Here is a 20,727-nt window from a genome sequence, read left to right as displayed (position 1 = left end):
CTCTGATGAAAAAGACATCTTTTTTGGTGGGTTGGTTCTAGAAGATCTTGTATGTCTTCATAGAACTGTTCAACTTCAGCTTCTTTGGCATTAGTGGTTGGGGCATAGACTTGGATTACTGTGATACTGAATGGTTTGCCTTGGAAACGAACAGAGATCATTCTGTTGTTTTTGAGATTGCATCCAAGTACTGCATTTTGGACTCCTGTTGACTATAAGGGCCACTCCATTTCTTCTAAGGGATTCTTGCCCACAGTAGTAGATATAATGGTCATCTGAATGAAATTTGCCCATTCTGGTCCTTTTTAATTCACTGATTCCTAAAATGTCAATGCTCACTCTTGCCATCTCCTGTTTGACCACTTTCAATTTACCTTGATTCATGGATCTAACATTCCAGGTTTCTATGCAATATTGCTCTTTACAGCATCGGACTTTACTCCCATCACCAGTCTCATCCACAACTGTGCATTGTTTTCATTTTGGCTCTACTTCTTCTCTTTCTGGAGCTATTTCTCCTCTCTTCTCCAGGAGCATATTGGGTACCTACTGACCTGGGCAGTTCATCTTTCAGTGTCCTATCTTTTTGCCTTTTCATACTGTTCATGGGGTTCTCAAGGCAAGAATACTGAAGTGGTTTGCCATTCCCTTCTCCAGTGGACCATGTTTTGTCAGAGCTTTCCACCATGACCCGTCTGTCTTGGGTGGCCTCATAGTTCCATTGAGTTAGACAAGGCTGTGATCCAAGGGATCAGTTTGGTTGCTGCTGCTAAGTCACTTCAGTCGTGTCCGACTCTGTGTGACCCCATGGACGGAAGCCCACCAGGCTCCCCCTTCCCTGGGATTCTCCAGGCAAGAACACTGGAGTGGGTTGCCATTTCCTTCTCCAATGTGTGAAAGTGAAGTCGCTCAGTCGTGTCCGACCCTTAGCAACCCCACATTCTGCAGCCTACCAGGCTCCTCCATCCATGGGATTTTCTAGGCAACAGTACTGGAGTGGCTTGCCATTGCCTTCCCCTCAGTTTGGTTAGTTTTCAGTAAATATAGTTTCCACTCATGTCTACATCAAGTTATAATTCTTCTTTATATTATGTTCTGTGTTATGACCATGTTGTGTCTGGCAGGGAGAGTGAATGAGAACCTTAAGTTCATAGATGAATATCAGAGACCCAACTGTTATGTTGCCTGAGGTTGTCATTAGAGAACCCAAGATCTGAGTCCCTCATCAGAATTTCAGGGGAAGCAGGGGAGGCTATGAGCTGTCCAGGTGGTTTGGTTGGAAGCATCCAACAAGAACAAGGAAACTCTCTGGGACACAGTAAAAAAGCAGAGACAGGGGCCCATCAGATGCAAGCCACTGTTAGTCACACATTCGTCATGTAGGCATGGTGCTTTCACCTACATTAGCTCTGTGCTGCTGCTGCTGCTAAGTCTCTTCAGTCGTGTCCGACTCTGTGCGACCCTATAGACGGCCTCCCACCAGGCTCCCCCAATCCCTGGGATTCTCCAGGCAAGGACACTGGAGTGGGATGCCATTTCCTTCTCCAATGCATGAAAGTGAAAAGTGAAAGTGAAGCTGCTCAGCCGTGTCCAACTCTTAGAGACCCCATGGACTGCAGCCTACCAGGCTCTTCCGTCCATGGGATTTTCCAGGCAAGAGTACTGGAGTAGGGTGCCATTGCCTTCTGCAAATCTTACTAATTTGAATTTAAGGATGGTTGTCCTTTCGGAGAAGGCAATGGCAAGCCACTCAAGTACTCTTGCCTAGAAAATCCCATGGACGGAGGAGCCTGGTAGGCTGCAGTCCATGGGGTCACTAAGAGTCAGGCATGACTGAGTGACTTCACTTTTCACTTTCACACATTGGAGAAGGAAATGGCAACCCACTCCAGTGTTCCTGCCTGGAGAATCCCAGGGATGGGTGAGCCTAGTGGGCTGCCATCTATGGGGTCACACAGAGTCAGACATGACTAAAGCGACTTAGCAGCAGCAGTCCTTTAGCCAGCAAGTCACTCTGGGAGCCTTAGGATTCACGTTTGTTCAGAAAGCTTTACAAGTGGATCCCTCTTCTGTTTGTCACGCATCTTTAAAAAAAAATTTTATTTATTTACTTGGCTGTGCCAGGTCTTATTATGTGGCATGTGGGATCTGGTTCCCCTACCAGGGACTGAACCTGGGCCATTTAGTTGTAAAGCTTGAAGTCTTAGCCACTGGACCACCAGGGGAATCCGTGCCATATACCTTTTTACTAGATCTCTCCCACAGTTGTTTCTCTTGTAAAGGAAAATACCACATGTCCTTACGGACAAGAGTTAGTGAATTTACTATCTGAGGAGTCATTAGATCCATGTTAAAAATATACCTATGTCAGTCACATTAACTGAGAAAGGAAAGCAGCTGGTTGTTTAGGTAGACGGACAAAGATGAAGTATAAGGCTCTTGCCGACTGTAGACATGTGTATGTAACAGACTTTCTGAGAATTCACTGAGTTAGAAGACCAAATCTAGGCCTTGACTTTTCAACAGCCTTCAAAATTCTTTTTCCAAATCTCCAGGCCTACCCCTTTCAGTATTTCTCTGACTCAGAGGCTAGAATGTCATGAGAAATTCCTTTGCACATTGTGTATCTATTGCCCTGATTTGCACATAGAAGCTTTACTGCTCCTTCTCTATTAATTTGTTTTCTACTTTAACAATAACCATTTATTCTGTTTGCTCCTTTTAGCCTGGTATATTATTGTGTTTAAATCTCCATTTCATCTCTTTCAACACCAGTGCTGTTAGTCATGTTCTGATCTTTGTAAAACTGTAGACTTAAGTTTCAAAGAAAAAGAAAAAAAAGGAAATGGTATGATATATTCTTTGTTCTGAATTACTTAAGAGATCTCCTACACAGATACAGTAGAAAATTAGGATCATTCCTAAAGTAAAGAAATGAGAAAGAGGAAGGGTAGTGCAGCACTTATACCCAGAATCTAACGATTGTCTATCCAAAATGGAACTTTGCCTAAATGGCCCAGTTATGGGATTGCTGTGGGATGAATAACTCAAAAGAAAATTTTAAAAAGATAAGCCAATGCTGGTCCTCAAGTGTTTTTTTTTTTTTTTGGAGTGAGAAACAAAATCTGTTTAAATCTGTTTTGTTTCTTAAATGTTTCTTCTGTTACAGTATTTGAGTAGTAGTGAGCTAGCTGCTGGATTTTTTTCTATTGTTTAGAATCCAAATGGAAAGATATGAGCAGGTTTTAAATGCAAACAAATACAGATGTATCTGTCAGTCACCATCTGACAGGGGCAGTTATTTTCAAGTATTCCAAATGGCTGACTCAGGCTAGGTTTACCTCCTGAATCTCCTCTGACTAGACGAAATCCTTCTCCCTACATGTCCAAATGCAACAATCCAGTCAGGACTCTGGCACTTCTTGCTTTGACTTTGCCACAGGCGTCTAACTGGTTCCTCTGACCCCAGTCGGATCCCTTTAAGCCTCATTCCACATGCTCCCAGGGTGCTGTTTATGAAACACAAATTGGACTCCTCAGCAGGTACCTCAGAAGTTGGCTATAACCCTGGCTCCTCAGCCAGGCATTCAGATCCTAAGTGATCTGGACTGGCCTACCTCTCCACCATTATCTTGACATGGGCATTGTGTGTGTGTATGTGTGTGTGTATGTGTGTGTGTGTGTGTGTCTATGTGTACGTGTGTGTATGTGTGTGTGTGTGTGTGTGTGTGTACGTGTTTAGCTGCTCAGTCATGTCCAGGTCTTTGTGACGCCACGGACTGTAGCCCACTAGGCTTCTCTGTTCATGGAATTTTGAGGCAAGAATATCGAAGTGGGTTCCATTTCCTACTCCAGGGGATATTCCCAACCCAGGGATTGAACCTGTCTCTCCTGCATTGGCAGGCGAGTTCTTTACCACTGAGCCACCTGGGAAGTCTGACACGTGCATTATATTCTGACAATTCTAGGATATCACTTGGAATATTCATCTTATCTTTGACTGACTGGAACATTCCTTCAGTATCATTCTCTGGAAAGCAACTAGGCAATTTGAATTTGTAACCTTAGAAACAAAGAAATGATCTAAAATGTAAGTAAGGTCCACATACACACACACAGCTATTTATCACAGCCTTATCTGTAACAGCAAAAAAGTATGTGGGTATAGAGGAGGAAACAACATAACTGTCCAAAAATAGTCAAATTACAGAATAGGGGATATTATATATCAATAAAAAAGACATTGAGAAAGTTTTAAACACATGGAAAACGTTTATTGCAGAAAGGACTTAAGGTGACTAAGAGATGCAGATATCCAAAAGGATGCCAAAAAAAAAAAAAAAGCGGAAGAAAGAAAAGTAAGAATAGAAACATAAAACAGAGTCGGGGATGAAGCTAAAAAATCCCTTTTGGCTATGGGATGGACTACAGATTTGGCTGTTGGCTTTCTATCAACGAAACATAGAAAAAAAAAACCTGGAAAACAGCACAATTTTGTATCCACAGCATAAAAACATTCTCCCGCCTAGGAGAAGGGCAGGTATTACATGTGTGAACTGCTCTGGCGAGTCCTCACGATGAAATCAGAGTAGAAAATCCTAACAAGAGCTACAATGGCAAAATTCCTAAGATTGCTTCTTACAGTAATTCCTGAAAAAATCAGTGGCAATTGCACTAGTTAACTCAATTCTCTTGTAAAAAGTGAATATGAGATAGTGTACCTTCTTAACTTTCTGTGAATCTACTTTGTCACGGAAATCCATTTGAGAGAAACAGAAGGCAGAATTACACTTCAGTATAATTTTTAAGTCATACTTCTGATACACTTATTGAGTTTAAATTTGTACTCACTAGTAAAGTACCCAAGGTCCAGTTAATCTAGCTGGATAATCAAAAACAGACATCAGAATGAATGATTAAGGGGCAGGAGCAGAAGTAGGGAGATCAGGGAGAAGGCTATCGCAGAAAGCCAGAGAAGAATGGATGGTGGGAACGGTGACAGTAACAGCAAGAGGAACAGTAACAGTTCTAATAATAATGACGAGAGTAGCGTCATACTAGTGTTGTAGTAATAGTCATAATGGGGCTTCCCAGGTGGTTCAGTGGTAACGAATTTGCCTCCCAATGCAGGACTTTCACTTTTCACTTTCACACATTGGAGAAGGAAATGGCAAGCCACTCCAGTGTTCTTGCCTAGAGAATCCCAGGGACGGGGGAGCCTGGTGGGCTTCCGTCTATGGGGTCACACAGAGTCGGACACGACTGAAGTGACTTAGCAGCAGCAGCAGGAGACACAAATTCAATCCCTGGGTCGGGAAGATCCCCTGGAGAAGGAAATAGTAACCCACCCCAGTATTCTTGCCTGGAGAATCCCATGGAGAGAGGAGCCTGGTGGGCTACAGTCCACGGGGTCACAGAGAGTCGGACACAACTGAGCGACTAAACCACAACAGATAGCACTAATAACAATAGCAGAACTGCGTAGAATTATCATTCACCATCCATTTTTGAACTGAATATATAAAAATCAATTTTTAGCTAAGCAACTTAAATTAGATTCTTGAGTCAAAATCAAATCCGTCCATTGACATTGTCTTCTGTTAATAAAAATCAAGCCTAAATTAACACACACACACACAACTCCAGACTGGGGGAATGGAGAGTTGATAATGTTACTGATGTTTAACGGCTACAGAGTTTCAGTTTGGAAAGATGAAGTTCTTCTGGAGATGAATGTGCTGATGGCTGTGCTTTTATCCACTGAAATATAAACTTAAAAATGGTTAAAATGGTGGGGGAGGTTCAAGAGGGAGGCGACATAGGTATACCTAGGGCTGATTCATGTTGATATTTGGCAGAAACCAACATAACACTGTAAAACAATTATCCTCCAAATAAAAATAAATAAATCTCATTTTAAAAAATGGCTAAAATGATCGATTTTATGCTAAGTATATTTTACCACAGGCACACATACACACCCCCTTCCAGAAATCTCTAAACGGGTGAGCTTGTTCAGGACAAAACAATCCTATTGTGAAGAGTGAGGAGTCCAACAAGCCATGGCCCTGCAGAGCTGCTCACTGACCTCCTTCCCTGGCTCCAAAATACACACAAAGACCCTAGAAAAGGTGCTGGCAGTACAGCGCCTCCTACAGAACCCTCCAGGAAGCACCATCTACAAACCGTAACTACAGGAGGCAACCTGTAAGTACACTTTGTGTACGAACTGGTTAAATGCTTGAGGCGCAGCTATCTAAGATATTAACTTGGGTTTTAGAGGATTTTATTTGTAATCCAACTGTGACAATAATAAGCCAGCAAGACACACTGCCTCCACGGGCCATTATTATTCAGACAAACTCTATTGTCTGTCTAGGCTAAACTGCTTTTCTCTCTCAGGGGCTGGGATGACGAGACAAGAACAGCTCATCGATGGGTTACTAAGGAATGACATGAAGGGAGTTAGGACACACTCCAGTTTTACCTCAGTTGTCAACCCCAGTTGACAATTCTGATGGGCCCACAAAATGGCCCTGATTCTTGAGGAGTAAGAGCCAACATCTCAAGGTCTTTGGTTGATTTATTCAACTCAGATTTTGATCAGCTTCTGCCTATGGAGTTGGAAGGTCAAAATGAGCCACAAATCACTTAGTACTATTTCTAGAAAATTCTTTCAATGCTAAGTAAAAACAGCAGGATATTAAAAGAGAAAGTGAAAGTGAAAGTCACTCAGTTATGTCGGACTCTTTGTGACTCCACAGACTATACAGCCCAGAATTAGAATTCTCCAGGCCAGAATACTGGAGTGGGTAGCCTTTCCCTTCTCCAGGGGATCTTCCCAACCGAGGGATCAAACCCAGGTCTCCCACACTGCAGGTGAATTCTTTACCAGCTGAGCCACAAGGGAACCATTAAAAGAGCAGGATATTAATTGCTGTTGACAGCAGTATCTCAAACTTGCACAAAACAGGCATAGGAAATAAAAGGAGATGATAAAAGTGTTAGCAGTGGGTCCCTGTATGAGGAAGTCTCACAGATGATTAAATATTTATCCATTTTACAAACTTTCTAAAATGAGGATGTAACGGGCAAACAGCCATGGTTAGAAAGTATGAAGACATCTCATTTGTTTCTGTGCTGTGCTGTGCTCAGTTGTGTCTGACTCTTCGCGACCCCATGGACTATATAGCCCACCAGTCTCCTCTGTCCATGGGATTCTCCAGGCAAGAGTACTGGAGTGGGTTGCCACTTCCTCCTCCAGGGGATCTTCCTCACCCAGGGATTGAACCCATGTCTCCTGCATTGCAGGCGGATTCATTATTGACTGAGCACCAGGGAAGCCCCCTTAAATCTACAGAGTCTTTCTTAACTTCCTGGGCCTGGTACTAGTTCCTCGAGATTTTTAATTTGTTTTGCTATTATTGTCATGTATATGATTCTCTGTGCTGTGACCAGTTAGTTAAATCCTCATCTCTCTCTCACTAGCCTGACTTCCTTTCAAGCCGGGACCATGCCATCTATCTTTTCATTTCTGGTACTTCATACTATGCCTGGTAAACAGTTGCTACAAAAGAAATGTTTGTTGTTTCAAATAAATCATTTAGTTACTAAAAAGAATATGGCAAGGGTCTGCTGGTTGCCAAGGAGCTTTATAATTTTTCCTGAATTGTAGGGCAGAGTTTGCAAACAAAGGGAAAGGCAGTAGATGAAACTAATATCTTCCCAAATTAGTGATAATGCTTTAGCAATAAAATAGAAATAGGAAAGAACTGTATAGGCAACTTAGAGAAAGGATGCGTACATTGCTTTGTTTTTATTTTTTATTTTCAATCTTTTTTTTTTTTTGGCTTGCCCTATGTGGGATCTTAGTTCCCTCACCAGGGCTTTAACCCAAGCCCCCTGTACTGGAAGGGTGGAGTCTTCACCACTGGACCACAAGGGAAATTTTGCTTTGTTTTTTAAAAAATGGCAAACAGGGTCTTTTGCTCTGCCCAAGGAGATCATGCTTTTTATGAGACACTGCATTTGAAATTGGGTAGTTAAATAGATTGAGATGAATAACCATTCAATGACAGTGCAGACACCATAGGCTAAAAGCCACAGAAGACCCAGAAAGCCCAGCTTATTCTCTGGACAAGAGAAGGCAACAGAACTTCAGTAAGATCTCTTTTGTGGCTAAAAATCATAACTGCAAGTTCAAACCTGAGTCACAAAAGCCAGCCTAAAAATAAAGTGAATTGTATGCTTTGGCATAGGTATGCTACAGCAAAACTGGAGTTCCTTGGAAAATATCTTAGTGGTATATTAGGAGAAGGCAATGGCAAGCCACTCCAGTACTATTGCCTAGACAATCCCATGGATGGAGGAGCCTGGTAGGTTGTAGTCCATGGGGTCGCTAAGGGTCGGACACGACTGAGCGACTTCACTTTCACTTTTTACTTTCACACATTGGAGAAGGAAATGGCAACCCACTCCAGTGCTCTTGCCTGGAGAATCCCAGGGACGGGAGAGCCTGGTGGGCTTCCGTCTATGGGGTCACACAGAGTTGGACACGACTGAAGTGACTTAGCAGCAGCAGCAGCAGGATCAACTCCAAACCTCAAAAGTTAGACCTGAGGTGTTCTGTGTGCGGCTGTGGGTCCCTCCCTCACATTAAATGTGTGTGTCTAGGCTCACCCCAAGGATAGGCTTGCCTTCAAGCGCTAGAGAAGGACCCTACTTAGAACAAAGGGGAAGGAGTGGTACATGAAGATGTGCACAATTTAACTTTAACAATCACCATGACTACAAAGAGGAAGAATCATTTATTAATTCATCCTAATTGTGCAAGTGCCTTTAAAAGAGACACAGTCAAGAGGATGATCTTGCAAAAGTCACGGTACAAGTGATGTGTGATTTGGAAAGACTCCCTGCATGGTAACCATAGAGAAGAGAGGCACCCAGCATGTCAGGAATTAGGAGGGTGAGAGGATACAGACAGTGTGCTGGAACATTTTTTGAAACAGTTTTTATTCCAAGGAGATGCAAAGAATTCTGTGGATGAGTCAGCCTGGAAATAATGGGAAAGAGAGTCTATGAAGTTCCTAGGAGCAAAGGCTTAATAATGCCCCAGAGGAAATTATCTAGCAAAAAGCAAATGCCAGTGCATTTGTTTGATAACATCCATTACTGCAAACTGTCTGGCAGAGATGAGCAACAGGCATAAAAATGTCTTGATTTTAAAAGCGGCATGGAAAAATTGGAGGAGCTCTTCAAAGAGTATGACTGGGTAGCTCGTCTAAGATCAAACATTCACTATAACCTGCGTTTGGTAATGCTTGATGTATTTGGTTCTTTAAAGCAGGGCCCACAGGAAGGAATAAAGACAGATGGACAGTGAGGAACTTGAAGCAGAAAGAATCAAGGAATGAACTGGGAAACAAATGATGACACAATAAAGAGGAGCCTGAGGCCAAACTGAACTGACCTGGGGCAAGAAAGGGAAAGAAAGAAAGTGAAGGTGCTCAGTCGCGTCCGACTCTGCGGCCCCATGGACTGTAGCCCACCAGGCTCCTCCATCCATGGAATTTTCTAGGCAAGAAACTGGAGTGGGTTGCCATTTCCTTCTCCAGGGGATCTTCCCGACTGAGGAATCGAACCTGGGTCTCCCGCATTGCAGGCGGATTCTTTACCCTGTGAGCCACCATGAATGTGCTGGGGCAAGGCCTAGCATAAATAAAATGAAAGTTCCTAAAGATTTGTGTGTGTGTGACAAATACTGAAGTGTTATTTTTGTCTTGGTTAATATTTCCAAAAAATACTATAAAAGGAGACCTGGAAAAATATACTGCTGCTGCTGCTGCTAAGTCGCTTCAGTCGTGTCCGACTCTGTGTGACCCCATAGACAGCAGCGCACCAGGCTCCCCCATCCCTGGGATTCTCCAGGCAAGAACACTGGAGTGGGTTGCCATTTCCTTCTCCAATGCATGAAAGTGAAAAGTGAAAGTGAAGCCGCTCAGTCGTGTCCGACTCTTAGCGACCCCATGGACTGCAGCCCACCAGGCTCCTCTGTCCATGGGATTTTCCAGGCAAAAGTACTGGAGTGGGGTGCCATTGCCTTCTCCAGGAAAAATATACTACAGCCATCTAAATATGCTGCTGCTAAGTCACTTCAGTCGTGTCCGACTCTGTGTGACCCCATAGATGGCTTCCTACCAGGCTCCCCCGTCCCTGGGATTCTCCAGGCAAGAACACTAAATATGCTCAATTCAGTTCGGTTCAGTCGCTCAGGCATGTCTGACTCTTTGGGACCCCATGAATCACAGCACGCCAGGCCTCCCTGTCCATCACCAACTCCCAGAGTTCACCCAAACTCATATCCATTGAGTCGGTGATGGCATCCAGCCATCTCATTCTCGGTCGTCCCCTTCTCCTCCTGCCCCCAATCCCTCCCAGCATCAGAGTCTTTTCCAGTGAGTCAACTCGTCGCATGAGGTGGCCAAAGTATTGGAGTTTCAGCTTTAGCATCAGTCCTTCCAATGAACACCCAGGATTAGAGCAATGTAATTTGTCATAATTAAAAACCGAAATCAGCCAAATGGTCCACAACAGGAGGATGGTAAATTACACTGTGGTACATCTATGACCTGGATATTATGTAGCCTCTAGCAATTATATACAGTCACATGAAACATACTCATGAAAGAGCCCTCAGTGAACAAGCTGTTTTATACAGTATGAATGTTGGAGCTGAAGTAAGCCTAAAGATGGCCTTAAAACAGATTTTCTTAATTACATTTGTAGAGTTCTTTGGATATTCAGGGAAAAGATGACACTGACCTTTAATTTTAGCTTTGGGTATTTTTTATTAGTAGGAGCCTCACAGGGCGCTAAGCCATCTCCAAAGGAAAGTAAAAGCAAGTACTTTCCTTGCCTATAGCTAGGAGGCTTTATAAAACTCCTAATAAAATACTGCAGAGAGGAACGATGCTATCTGGAGAGGCTCTCTGCAGTTCATTTATCATGATTCTTGGCCAGCGTTTCAAGAAATCACCAAGCAAATACCAAGTATAATGTCCAGAGAGAGAACTTATCTATAGTACCCTCATACGAAGGACACTGCCAGGTATTGATGTATCCCAGTTTATGACTTGTTCTAGAGATGATCAAGCATCTCTAAGGAAAGTGAATCCCACTTGAAGGCTTCAGCTGGGGCCACCAGAGTGTACTTTCCACAGGCCTGTTTTCCTACCGATCAATTTGCGTGAGAGCATTTCAAGCCCATTCACTCCCCTTGGAGTGCGTGCATCTCTTTGAGTATCTTGAGTATCTTTTTGTCACTTCTCTGTCATTTTGGGATTACTAAACTCATTCGTCTGAGGCATGATTTCTTTCGTGCTTCTAATAAATAGTTCTTAGCATCGCATTGTTTTATGACCAAATGAATGGTTTTATATCTTGCTGGTGTCTGTTTCCTACTTCAGTTACTTAAATACGCTGAGAATTTTTAAAGGCAGGATTTCTAAGAGGATAATATTTCTCTAAGGCAGAATTTAATTTATATTTTTAGGACACTTGCGTAGATGCAAAAACACTAAAGAAGCTTTAAGCAACTTCAAGATATTTTATCGAAGTATTTAAATTTATTTAATTTGAATTGTATAAAAAGAATCTAGAGATGGACTAGAGTTCTATGAGAATCGCCCAGGCAGTTTTCCAACTACACCTGTTGACATTCTACCCTAGATCCTAGAAGTTTGGGGCTTACTGTCACATTCTCTTCTTGTCAACAAAAAATAAAGGAAAATGAAATCTGCCTTTGGCGTCCTGCCCACTCCTGACTATATTCTGGTTGCTGATCCCTTCATGATCATCCAGAAGACATTTTTAAGAGTTTATTATTTTAATTAAAATAGCACTTGTAAAAGTGGGGATGATTCTGAGTATTACAGGTCTGCTGTTAACAAAAATCTGGACTTGGAGCTACGTGGTCCATCATGGTGCACCATGAGCTCATGGTGCATCATGAGGTTCTAGGTCACAGAGCCTTACTTTGGTATGAAGAGGATGGGAAAACAGTGCTAATTTCATAAGACAGAATGTTTCCAAGGAGAAAGGTTATACAAAACGAATCAAGAATGCTGGTTGTTTCTTCCTGAACCCCAGCAGTGTTTGGGCAGACTGACCTTGCAGGGCTAGGCCAAGCAGGTCAGATCCAGAGAGGCCAGCAGGCACTCTCCACACAGGCCCCAGTCAGAAGCAGGCAGCTAGCCACTCACCGGCAGGGCAAGATCCGGACGATATCGTTGGGCTTGTACCCCTCAATACAAACAGCACAGTTGTCAAAATCGGGCTCTGTTTCCTGCAACACATAAAGCACAGATGAGCCTGCTTTGCGAGCTTCAACTTCTGTAAACATACAAGTAACCAGCCAAAGGAGAGCTTGCCTGGAGCAGGGCTTTTGATTCTCTAGAAGCTGGCTGTCTTAAGCCATAATTTATTATGCACTGGTTTAGTTTATAGTCCTTCCAACCTCCACTTTTTGTTTCCTGGTTCCACGGCAAGAGCTTTGACAAGGAAATCGTTTTTTAATGTACCATTACTAATCATGCTACTTATTATAATTAGAGGTGACACCGCAAAGTCTCAAGGATGAGAGAAATACTATTCACAGAGACTCATCAAAATGATATTTAATCTATCATTCCTTGGACTCTAATGCATATAACTCTAAAAGAGTGGCTCCAGCTTTCTTTTCAAATACGTAAATCTCTTTCAACACCCTGTAATACATTACTTATGTAACAGTCCTTGTTCTTTTATTATTCTGTTTGAGGAGAAAAAAAGTACTGAAAAAACATGCTTTAAGTTTAGTGATGCTTTTAAAATGAATTTTATCCTATTAAGCGCAAAGGTATTTTTATATAGCTGAAAACCAGCAGCACCTAATTAGTGAGACATATCAATTATTCACACTAGAGACAACACCTCAAACACAAGTAGAGCCGTGACTCTCTTACGGTGGCTCAAGGAGCCCCACATTCATGGACTGCAATCCACTGCTCTAAAATTTCTCCTGGGGGAAAATGTTCTCCTGGGGAGAACAGAGGTCTTTAGAGGTCTGTGGGCCCAGACCAGCTTGCATTGTGGTCCTTCCTTAGGATATGCTTCTGCTTTGGGCTTTATGTCATCATCCTACAGCTAGAGAGTTCTAGAATGACTGTACTGGAATGAGTTCTGCTGTCATAACTTTGGGGTTCTGGAAACTGGGTTTCAGGGGGACTAAATATGCTTCTTGCATTTTTTTAATTGTTGTTTAGTTGCTAAACCGTGTCCGACTCTTTGTGACCCCATGGACTATAGCCCGCCAGGTTCCTCTGTTCATGGAATTCTCCAGGCAAGAATACTGAAGTGAGTTGCCATTTCCTTCTCCAGTGGATCTTCCTGACCCAGGGACTGAGCCCACGTCTCCTGCATTAGCATTAGATTCTTTACCACTGAGCCATCAGCATTAACTGCAGACTTAAGCAGAATACATCACTTAGCACCTAAAACTGCTTTTCATGCAAGGATTCAAGGAAAAATTTCCTTAAGTCATAATTCCAGGAACAGGCATTTCATTTTTATTGAGTGGGACACACTGGAATAAGGTACTCAGATTTGTTTGAATATTGAATATTTTTTCCTTTGCATTGGCTGCCAGAAAGCCCCAACCTAAATTTTGGACCCACGTCTGCTTTTCATTTCAGGTAATGAATCTGTGTACTATTTCATCCTGGTTTTATCTACTCTTCCTAAATTTACTTTTTAATTTCTCATATTTTTCCTCCAATGACTTTACGGTCCCATTGCATGCATTTTACAAACTGCTTTAAATTATATTTAATCATGGTGGGCATAATAACATGCTTATAGGAAAACTATTAGCATGCATTTCCCTTCCTCATCTTCTTATCTACATTGGTTGCTAGGAAACTCAGAGGCTTTAAATAGCTCCTCACCAAAAAGAAAAGACTTTGCCAACAAAGGTCCATATAGCCAAAGCTATGGTTTTTACGGCAGTCATGTACAGATGTGAGAGTTGGACCATAAAGAAGGCTGAGCACCAAAGAATTGATGCTTCTGAACTGTGGGGTTGGGGAACACTCTTGAGAGTCCCTTGGACTGCAAGGAGATCAAACAAATCAGTCCCAAAGGAAATCAACTCTGAATATTCATTGGAAGAACTGATGCTGAAACTGAAGCTCCAATACTTTCAGCCACCTGATGTAAAGAGCCAACTCATTGGAAAAGACCCTGATGCTGGAAAAGATTGAGGGCAGGAGGAAAAGGGGGTGACAGAGGATGATTTGGTTGGACAGCATCACCACTAACTCAGTGGTCACGAGTTTGAGCAAATTCCGGGAGACAGTGAAGGACAGGGAAGCCCGGCATGCTGCAGTCCACTGGGTTGCAAATAGCTGGACATGACTTTAGCAACTGAACAATAGCAACAACAAAAAGAAAAGAGGCTGTTACCTTGTCACCCTTCTTGATGGTCCTGACCTGGAGCTTGCTGATTGCTTTCTTTGCTGCATCTCCCAGTCGACGCTGAAAAACCAAAAGCTGCTCGTTAGTCATAAAGACTTGTCATTCTTAACTCTGTGTCTGATAGCATTCAGTAAACCAGGGCAGCTATCTCTGAAATCATGCACACGTGGCAGGAATGTTAACGAAGAAGGCTGGAGGAGATGGGGCAGTGGCCTCTGTGCAAGGCTGGGCTTACTGTGGTCTATTAAAGAGTTCGGTCATCGAGAGAAGCTCTTCATGCCTGATGTTAAGCAGATGGAAGATGACATGGGAAGATTTTTGTCCCATGGTGACTCCAGTGCAGGTCGTATCCATGCAGAGAAGAAAAGTCCCATAATTTGCCACACTCTAGCCACTCAGTTTGTGGCATGGAGATAGCCAGTCTGGAGTAGTTGGAATAGTTTTCATCTTTTGTTCAAAATCAGGGATTATTGCTTTCATATTCCTTTCAATTTGGAATTTTAAGCAGTTTGCTTTGCTACATATATATATATCCAACCTAGACTTATATTTGGCTTATACTATTCTATCTAGCATCATCGACTCAACGGACATGAATCTGAGCAAACTCTGGGAGATAGTGAAAGATAGGGAAGCCTGGCATGCTGCAGTCCATGGGGTCACAGAGTCAGACACGACTTAGTGACTGAACAACAACAAATTCTATCCCATCACTTTCTTTTTTTTTTTTTATTGGCCAACATTTTATTTTTATTTATTTATTTTATTGGAGGCTAATTATTTTACAATATTATATTGGTTGGTTTTGCCATACATTGACATGAATCCGCCCCGGGTGTACATGAGTTCCCCCTTCCGAACCTCGCTCCCAACTCCCTCCTCCCCTTATCCTCCCTCTGGGTCATCCCCACACACCAGCCCCGAGCATCATGTAACATGCATTGACACATGTATATTATCGTATATGAAACCATCACTTTCTTACATGCCAATTGCATCTCCATTGTGTGTGTGAGTATACGCACAGGAAAGTACACAAAGCATGCATATTCAGTTTCGCAAATCATTATAAAGTGAACACCCGAGGAACAACCACCACTCAAGTTAAGAAACAATGGATTATGTACTCTCTCTTTTAATAGAGAAAGTTACTATCCTAATGACCCCCGCAGTAATGCAAGACAGAGCAATTTGGAAGAGTGGGAGAGGGAGAAGATGGGGAGAGAATTATGTTTTAATCTTTCAAGGAAAAAAATCAGCTTGCTTGTGTGCTTGTGAATTTTCCACATGTTGTTATCTTCTTAGGCGTGTGTACTTCAAGTTTATGACAGATGTGCGCTTGCAGCCGTGAAGCATACTTAAGGACTAAGATAAATGGAGCAAACATTTAAACAGAATAATCACTTGTTTTCACTAACTTTGTTCCTTTTGAAATAACACTCAAGCTTCTCTCTTTTCTTTAAAATAGCACATACTACCCTGGTGACTCAGTGGTAAAGAATCTACCTGCCAAAGCAGGAAACATGGGTTCAATCCCTGGGTCAGGAAGACCCCTTGGAGGAGGAAGTGGCTGCCCACTCCAGTACTCTCGCCTGGGAAATCTCATGGACAGAGGAGCCCGGCAGGCTACAGTCCTTGGGGTTGCAAAGAGCTGGACACAACTGAGCGACTAAGCATGTGATGAACAGTTACCATATCCTAAGTTACCATGCTAGAACTTTATATACAATATCAGCTTTCCCTTACAACAACCTCATGAGAAAAATATGATTTTATAGGATGAACTGGGACATAAGTAAACTGTTTAATATCACAGAGTTAGGACAGGTAAGCAAAACTTACATATATGTCTTTTGAGGAGAAAAAGGATCATATTTTGGCAGAAATTGATGAAGGATATAAAGTCTGCACTTCCAGGGGAAGAAGAGATGATCTAGATAGCTGGAAAATATGGAAAACCAGCTTCTGAGATGTAGATAATAACTAAGGGACCTGGTTCAGTTCAGTTCAGTTCAGTCGCTCAGTCGTGTCCGACTCTCCGCGACCCCATGAATCACAGCACGCCAGGCCTCCCTGTCCATCACCAACTCCCGGAGTACACTCAAACTCATGTCCACAGAGTCGGTGATGCCATCCAGCCATCTCATTCTCCGTCGTCCCCTTCTCCTCCCGCCCCCAACCTTTCCCAGCATCAGAGTCTTTTCCAGTGAGTCAACTCGTCGCATGAGGTGGCCAAAGTATTGCAGTTTCAGCTTTAGCATCAGTCCCTCCAATGAACATCCAGGATTGATCTCCTCCAGAATGGACTGGTTGGATCTCCTTGCAGTATAAGGGACTCTCAAGAGTCTTCTCCAACACCACAGTTCAAAAGCATCGATTCTTCGGCGGTCAGCCTTCTTCACAGTCCAACTCTCACATCCATACATGACCACGGGAAAAACCATTGCCTTGACTAGACAGACCTTGGTTGGCAAAGTAATGTCTCTGCTTTTTAATATACTATCAAGGTTGGTCAAAACTTTCCTTCCAAGGAGCAAGCGTCTTTTAATTTCATGGCTGCAATCAGCATCTGCAGTGATTTTGGAGCCCAAAAAAATAAACTCTGACACTGTTTCCACTGTTTTTCCATCTATTTCCCATGAAGTGATGGGACCAGATGCCATGATCTTTGTTTTCTGAATGTTGAGCTTCAAGCCAATCTTTTCACTCTCCTCTTTCACTTTCATCAAGAGGCTTTTGAGTTCCTCTTCACTTTCTGCCATAAGGGTAGTGTCATCTGCATATCTGAGGTTATTGATATTTCTCCCGGCAATCTTGATTCCAGCTTGTGCTTCTTCCAGCCCAGCGTTCCTCATGATGTACTCTGCATATAAGTTAAATAAGCAAGGTGACAATATACAACCTTGACGTACACCTTTTCCTATTTGGAACCAGTCTGTTGTTCCATGTCCAGTTCTAACAGTTGCTTCCTGACCTGCATACAGGTTTCTCAAGAGGCAGGTCAGGTGGTCTGGGATTCCCATCTCTTTCAGAATGTTCCACAGTTTATTGTGATCCACACAGTCAAAGGCTTTGGCATAGTCAATAAAGCAGAAATAGAAGTTTTTCTGAAACTCTCTTGCTTTCTCCATGATCCAGCGGATGTTGGCAATTTGATCTCTGGTGCCTCTGCCTTTTCTAAAACCTGCTTGAACATCTGGGAGTTCACGGTTTACATACTGCTGAAGCCAGGCTTGGAGAATTTTGAGCATGACTTTACTAGCGTGTGAGATGAGTGCAATTGTGCGGTAGTTTGAGCATTCTTTGGCATTGCCTTTCTTTGGGATTGGAATGAAGACTGACCTCTTCCAGTCCTGTGGCCACTGCTGAGTTTTCCAAATCTGCTGGCATATTGAGTGCAGCACTTTCACAGCATCATCTTTCAAGACTTGAAATAGCTCAACTGGAATTCCATCACCTCCACTAGCTTTGTTCGTAGTGATGCTTTCTAAGGCCCACTTGACTTCACATTCCAAGATGTCTGGCTCTAGGTCAGTGATCACGTTATCGTGACTATCTTGGTCGTGAAGATCTTTTTTGTACAGTTCTTCTATGTATTCCTGCCACCTCTTTTTAATATCTTCTGCTTCTGTTAGGTCCATACCATTTCTGTCCTTTATCGAGCCCATCTTTGCATGAAATGTTCCCTTGGAATCTCTAATTTTCTTGAAGAGCTCTCTTGTTTTTCCTATTCTGTTGTTTTCCTCTATTTCTTTGCATTGATCACTGAGGAAGGCTTTCTTATCTCTCCTTGCTATTCTTTGGAACTCTGCATTCAGATGCTTATATCTTTCCTTTTCTCCTTTGCTTTTCGCCTCTCTTCTTTTCACAGCTATTTGTAAGGCCTCCTCAGACAGCCATTTCGCTCTTTTGCATTTCTTTTCCATGGGGATGGTCTTGGTTCCTGTCTCCTGTACAATGTCACGAACCTCCGTCCAGAGTTCATCAGGCACTCTATCAATCAGATCTAGTCCCTTAAATCTATTTCTCACTTCCACTGTATAATCATAAGGAATTTGATTGAGGTCATATCTGAATGGTCTAGTGGTTTTCCCTACTTTCTTCAATTTAAGTCTGAACTTCGCAATAAGGAGTTCATGATCTGAGCCACAGTCAGCTCCTGGTCTTGTTTTCGCTAACTGTATACAGCTTCTCCATCTTTGGTTGCAAAGAATATAATCAATCTGATTTCGGTGTTGACCATCTGGTGATGTCCATGTGTAGAGTCTTCTCTTGTGTTGTTGGAAGAGGGTGTTTGCTATGACCAGTGCATTCTCTTGACAAAACTCTATTAGCCTTTGCCCTGCTTCATTCCGTGCTCCAAGGCCAAATTTGCCAGTTACTCCAGGTGTTTCTTGACTTCCTACTTTTGCATTCCAGTCCCCTATAATGAAAAGGACATCTTTTTTGGGTGTTAGTTCTAAAAGGTCTTGTAGGTCTTCATAGAACCGATTAACTTCGGCTTCTTCAGCATTACTGGTTGGGGCATAGGCCTGGATTACTGTAATATTGAATGGTTTGCCTTGGAAACGAACAGAAATCATCCTGTCATTTTTAAGATTGCATCCAAGTACTGCATTTCGGATTCTTTTGTTGACCATGATGGCTACTCCATTTCTTCTAAGGGATTCCTGCCCACAGTAGTAGATATAATGGTCGTCTGAGTTAAATTCACCCATTCCAGTCCATTTTAGTTCACTGATTCCTAGAATGTCAATGTTCACTCTTGCCATCTCCTGTTTGACCACTTCCAATTTGCCTTGATTCATGGACCTAACATTCCAGGTTCCTATGCAATACTGCTCTTTACAGCACCGGACCTTGCTTCTATCACTGGTCACGTCCACAACTGGGTTCTGGTTTTGCTTTTGCTCCATCCCTTTGTTCCTTCTATAGTTATTTCTCCACTGAGCCGGCCCCGGGGGCAGACGCGACGCGAGAGACGCCGGCCCCGGCGGCGCAGACGCGACGCGAGAGACGCCGGCCCCGGCGGCGCAGACGCGACGCGAGAGACGCCGGCCCCGGCGGCGCAGACGCGACGCGAGAGACGCCGGCCCCGGCGGCGCAGACGCGACGCGAGAGACGCCGGCCCCGGCGGCGCAGACGCGACGCGAGAGACGCCGGCCCCGGCGGCGCAGACGCGACGCGAGAGACGCCGGCCCCGGCGGCGCAGACGCGACGCGAGAGACGCCGGCCCCGGCGGCGCAGACGCGACGCGAGAGACGCCGGCCCCGGCGGCGCAGACGCGACGCGAGAGACGCCGGCCCCGGCGGCGCAGACGCGACGCGAGAGACGCCGGCCCCGGCGGCGCAGACGCGACGCGAGAGACGCCGGCCCCGGCGGCGCAGACGCGACGCGAGAGACGCCGGCCCCGGCGGCGCAGACGCGACGCGAGAGACGCCGGCCCCGGCGGCGCAGACGCGACGCGAGAGACGCCGGCCCCGGCGCAACGAGCCACGCAAAGAGGTGCGGCCGTGAGGAGCTACCCCACGCCTGAGGCCAGGGCCGGCGGCCGAGAGGAGCTACCCCACGTCCAACAGGCAGTGGCTGCGCGGACGCAGGAGGGCCGAGAGGAGCTACTCCGCATTCAAGGTCAGGAGGGGCGGCCTCGAGGAGATACCCCTCACCCAAGGTAAGGTACAGCGGCTGCACTTTGCTGGAGCGGCTGTGAAGAGATTTTCCACTACTGAGGTAAGAGAAACCCAAATAAGACGGTAGGTATTGCTAGGGGGCACCAGAGGGCGGACAGACTGATATCATAATCACAGGAAACTAGCCAATCTGATCACATGGACCACAGCCGAATGTGGTCCTCTGGAGAAGGGAATGGCAAACCACTTCAGTATACTTGCCTTGAGAACCCCATGAACAGTAACAAAGGGCAAAATGATAGGATACTGAATGAGGAATTCCCCAGGTCAGTAGGTGCCCAGTATGCTACTGGAGCTCAGTGGAGAAATAACTATAGAAGGAACAAAGGGACCTGGTAGAACTAGGTTTTGTTTTGTTTTTTTCTATAGGAGTTCTGGACTAACAAAATAAAAAGAAAAGCACTGTAAAGTTTTAAAAAACGCTACGACCATTTGCAGGTAGCCAAATCTTGTCAATATAAGCATGTTTCCATTTCTTCTTAAGTGACATGAAAATCAGGAATACTGACTCTGAATGAAAACCACT

The 20,727-nt window shown here is 43.9% G+C and overlaps 1 protein-coding gene and 1 long non-coding RNA gene across 4 annotated transcripts in view; one reads left to right on the top strand and one right to left on the bottom strand.

Annotated features, from left to right (window-relative positions):
* LOC129542891 (uncharacterized) overlaps positions 1 to 9,792 on the top strand; it is a 28,758-nt gene extending 18,966 nt beyond the window's left edge. Inside the window, exon 3 of the long non-coding RNA XR_016035313.1 lies at positions 9,344 to 9,792. This is a non-coding gene — a long non-coding RNA (uncharacterized LOC129542891). The remainder of the gene's footprint in view (positions 1 to 9,343) is intronic.
* The window catches only part of RNF150 (ring finger protein 150), a 284,272-nt gene that overhangs the window by 78,187 nt on the left and 185,358 nt on the right, over positions 1 to 20,727 (bottom strand). For all 3 annotated transcript variants that reach the window (XM_055405718.2, XM_055405717.2, XM_055405719.2), the window contains 2 exons: positions 14,500 to 14,571; positions 12,261 to 12,343 (listed from right to left, as the gene is read on the bottom strand). In XM_055405718.2, the coding sequence (XP_055261693.1) occupies positions 12,261 to 12,343; positions 14,500 to 14,571 (155 nt within the window). The remainder of the gene's footprint in view (positions 1 to 12,260; positions 12,344 to 14,499; positions 14,572 to 20,727) is intronic.

This window comes from Moschus berezovskii, chromosome 19 (genome assembly GCF_049115385.1).
Source record: "Moschus berezovskii isolate FMDL1 chromosome 19, NW_MosBer_1.0, whole genome shotgun sequence".
Taxonomy (NCBI): domain Eukaryota; kingdom Metazoa; phylum Chordata; class Mammalia; order Artiodactyla; family Moschidae; genus Moschus; species Moschus berezovskii.
This window is presented reverse-complemented; position numbering and strand designations above follow the sequence as displayed.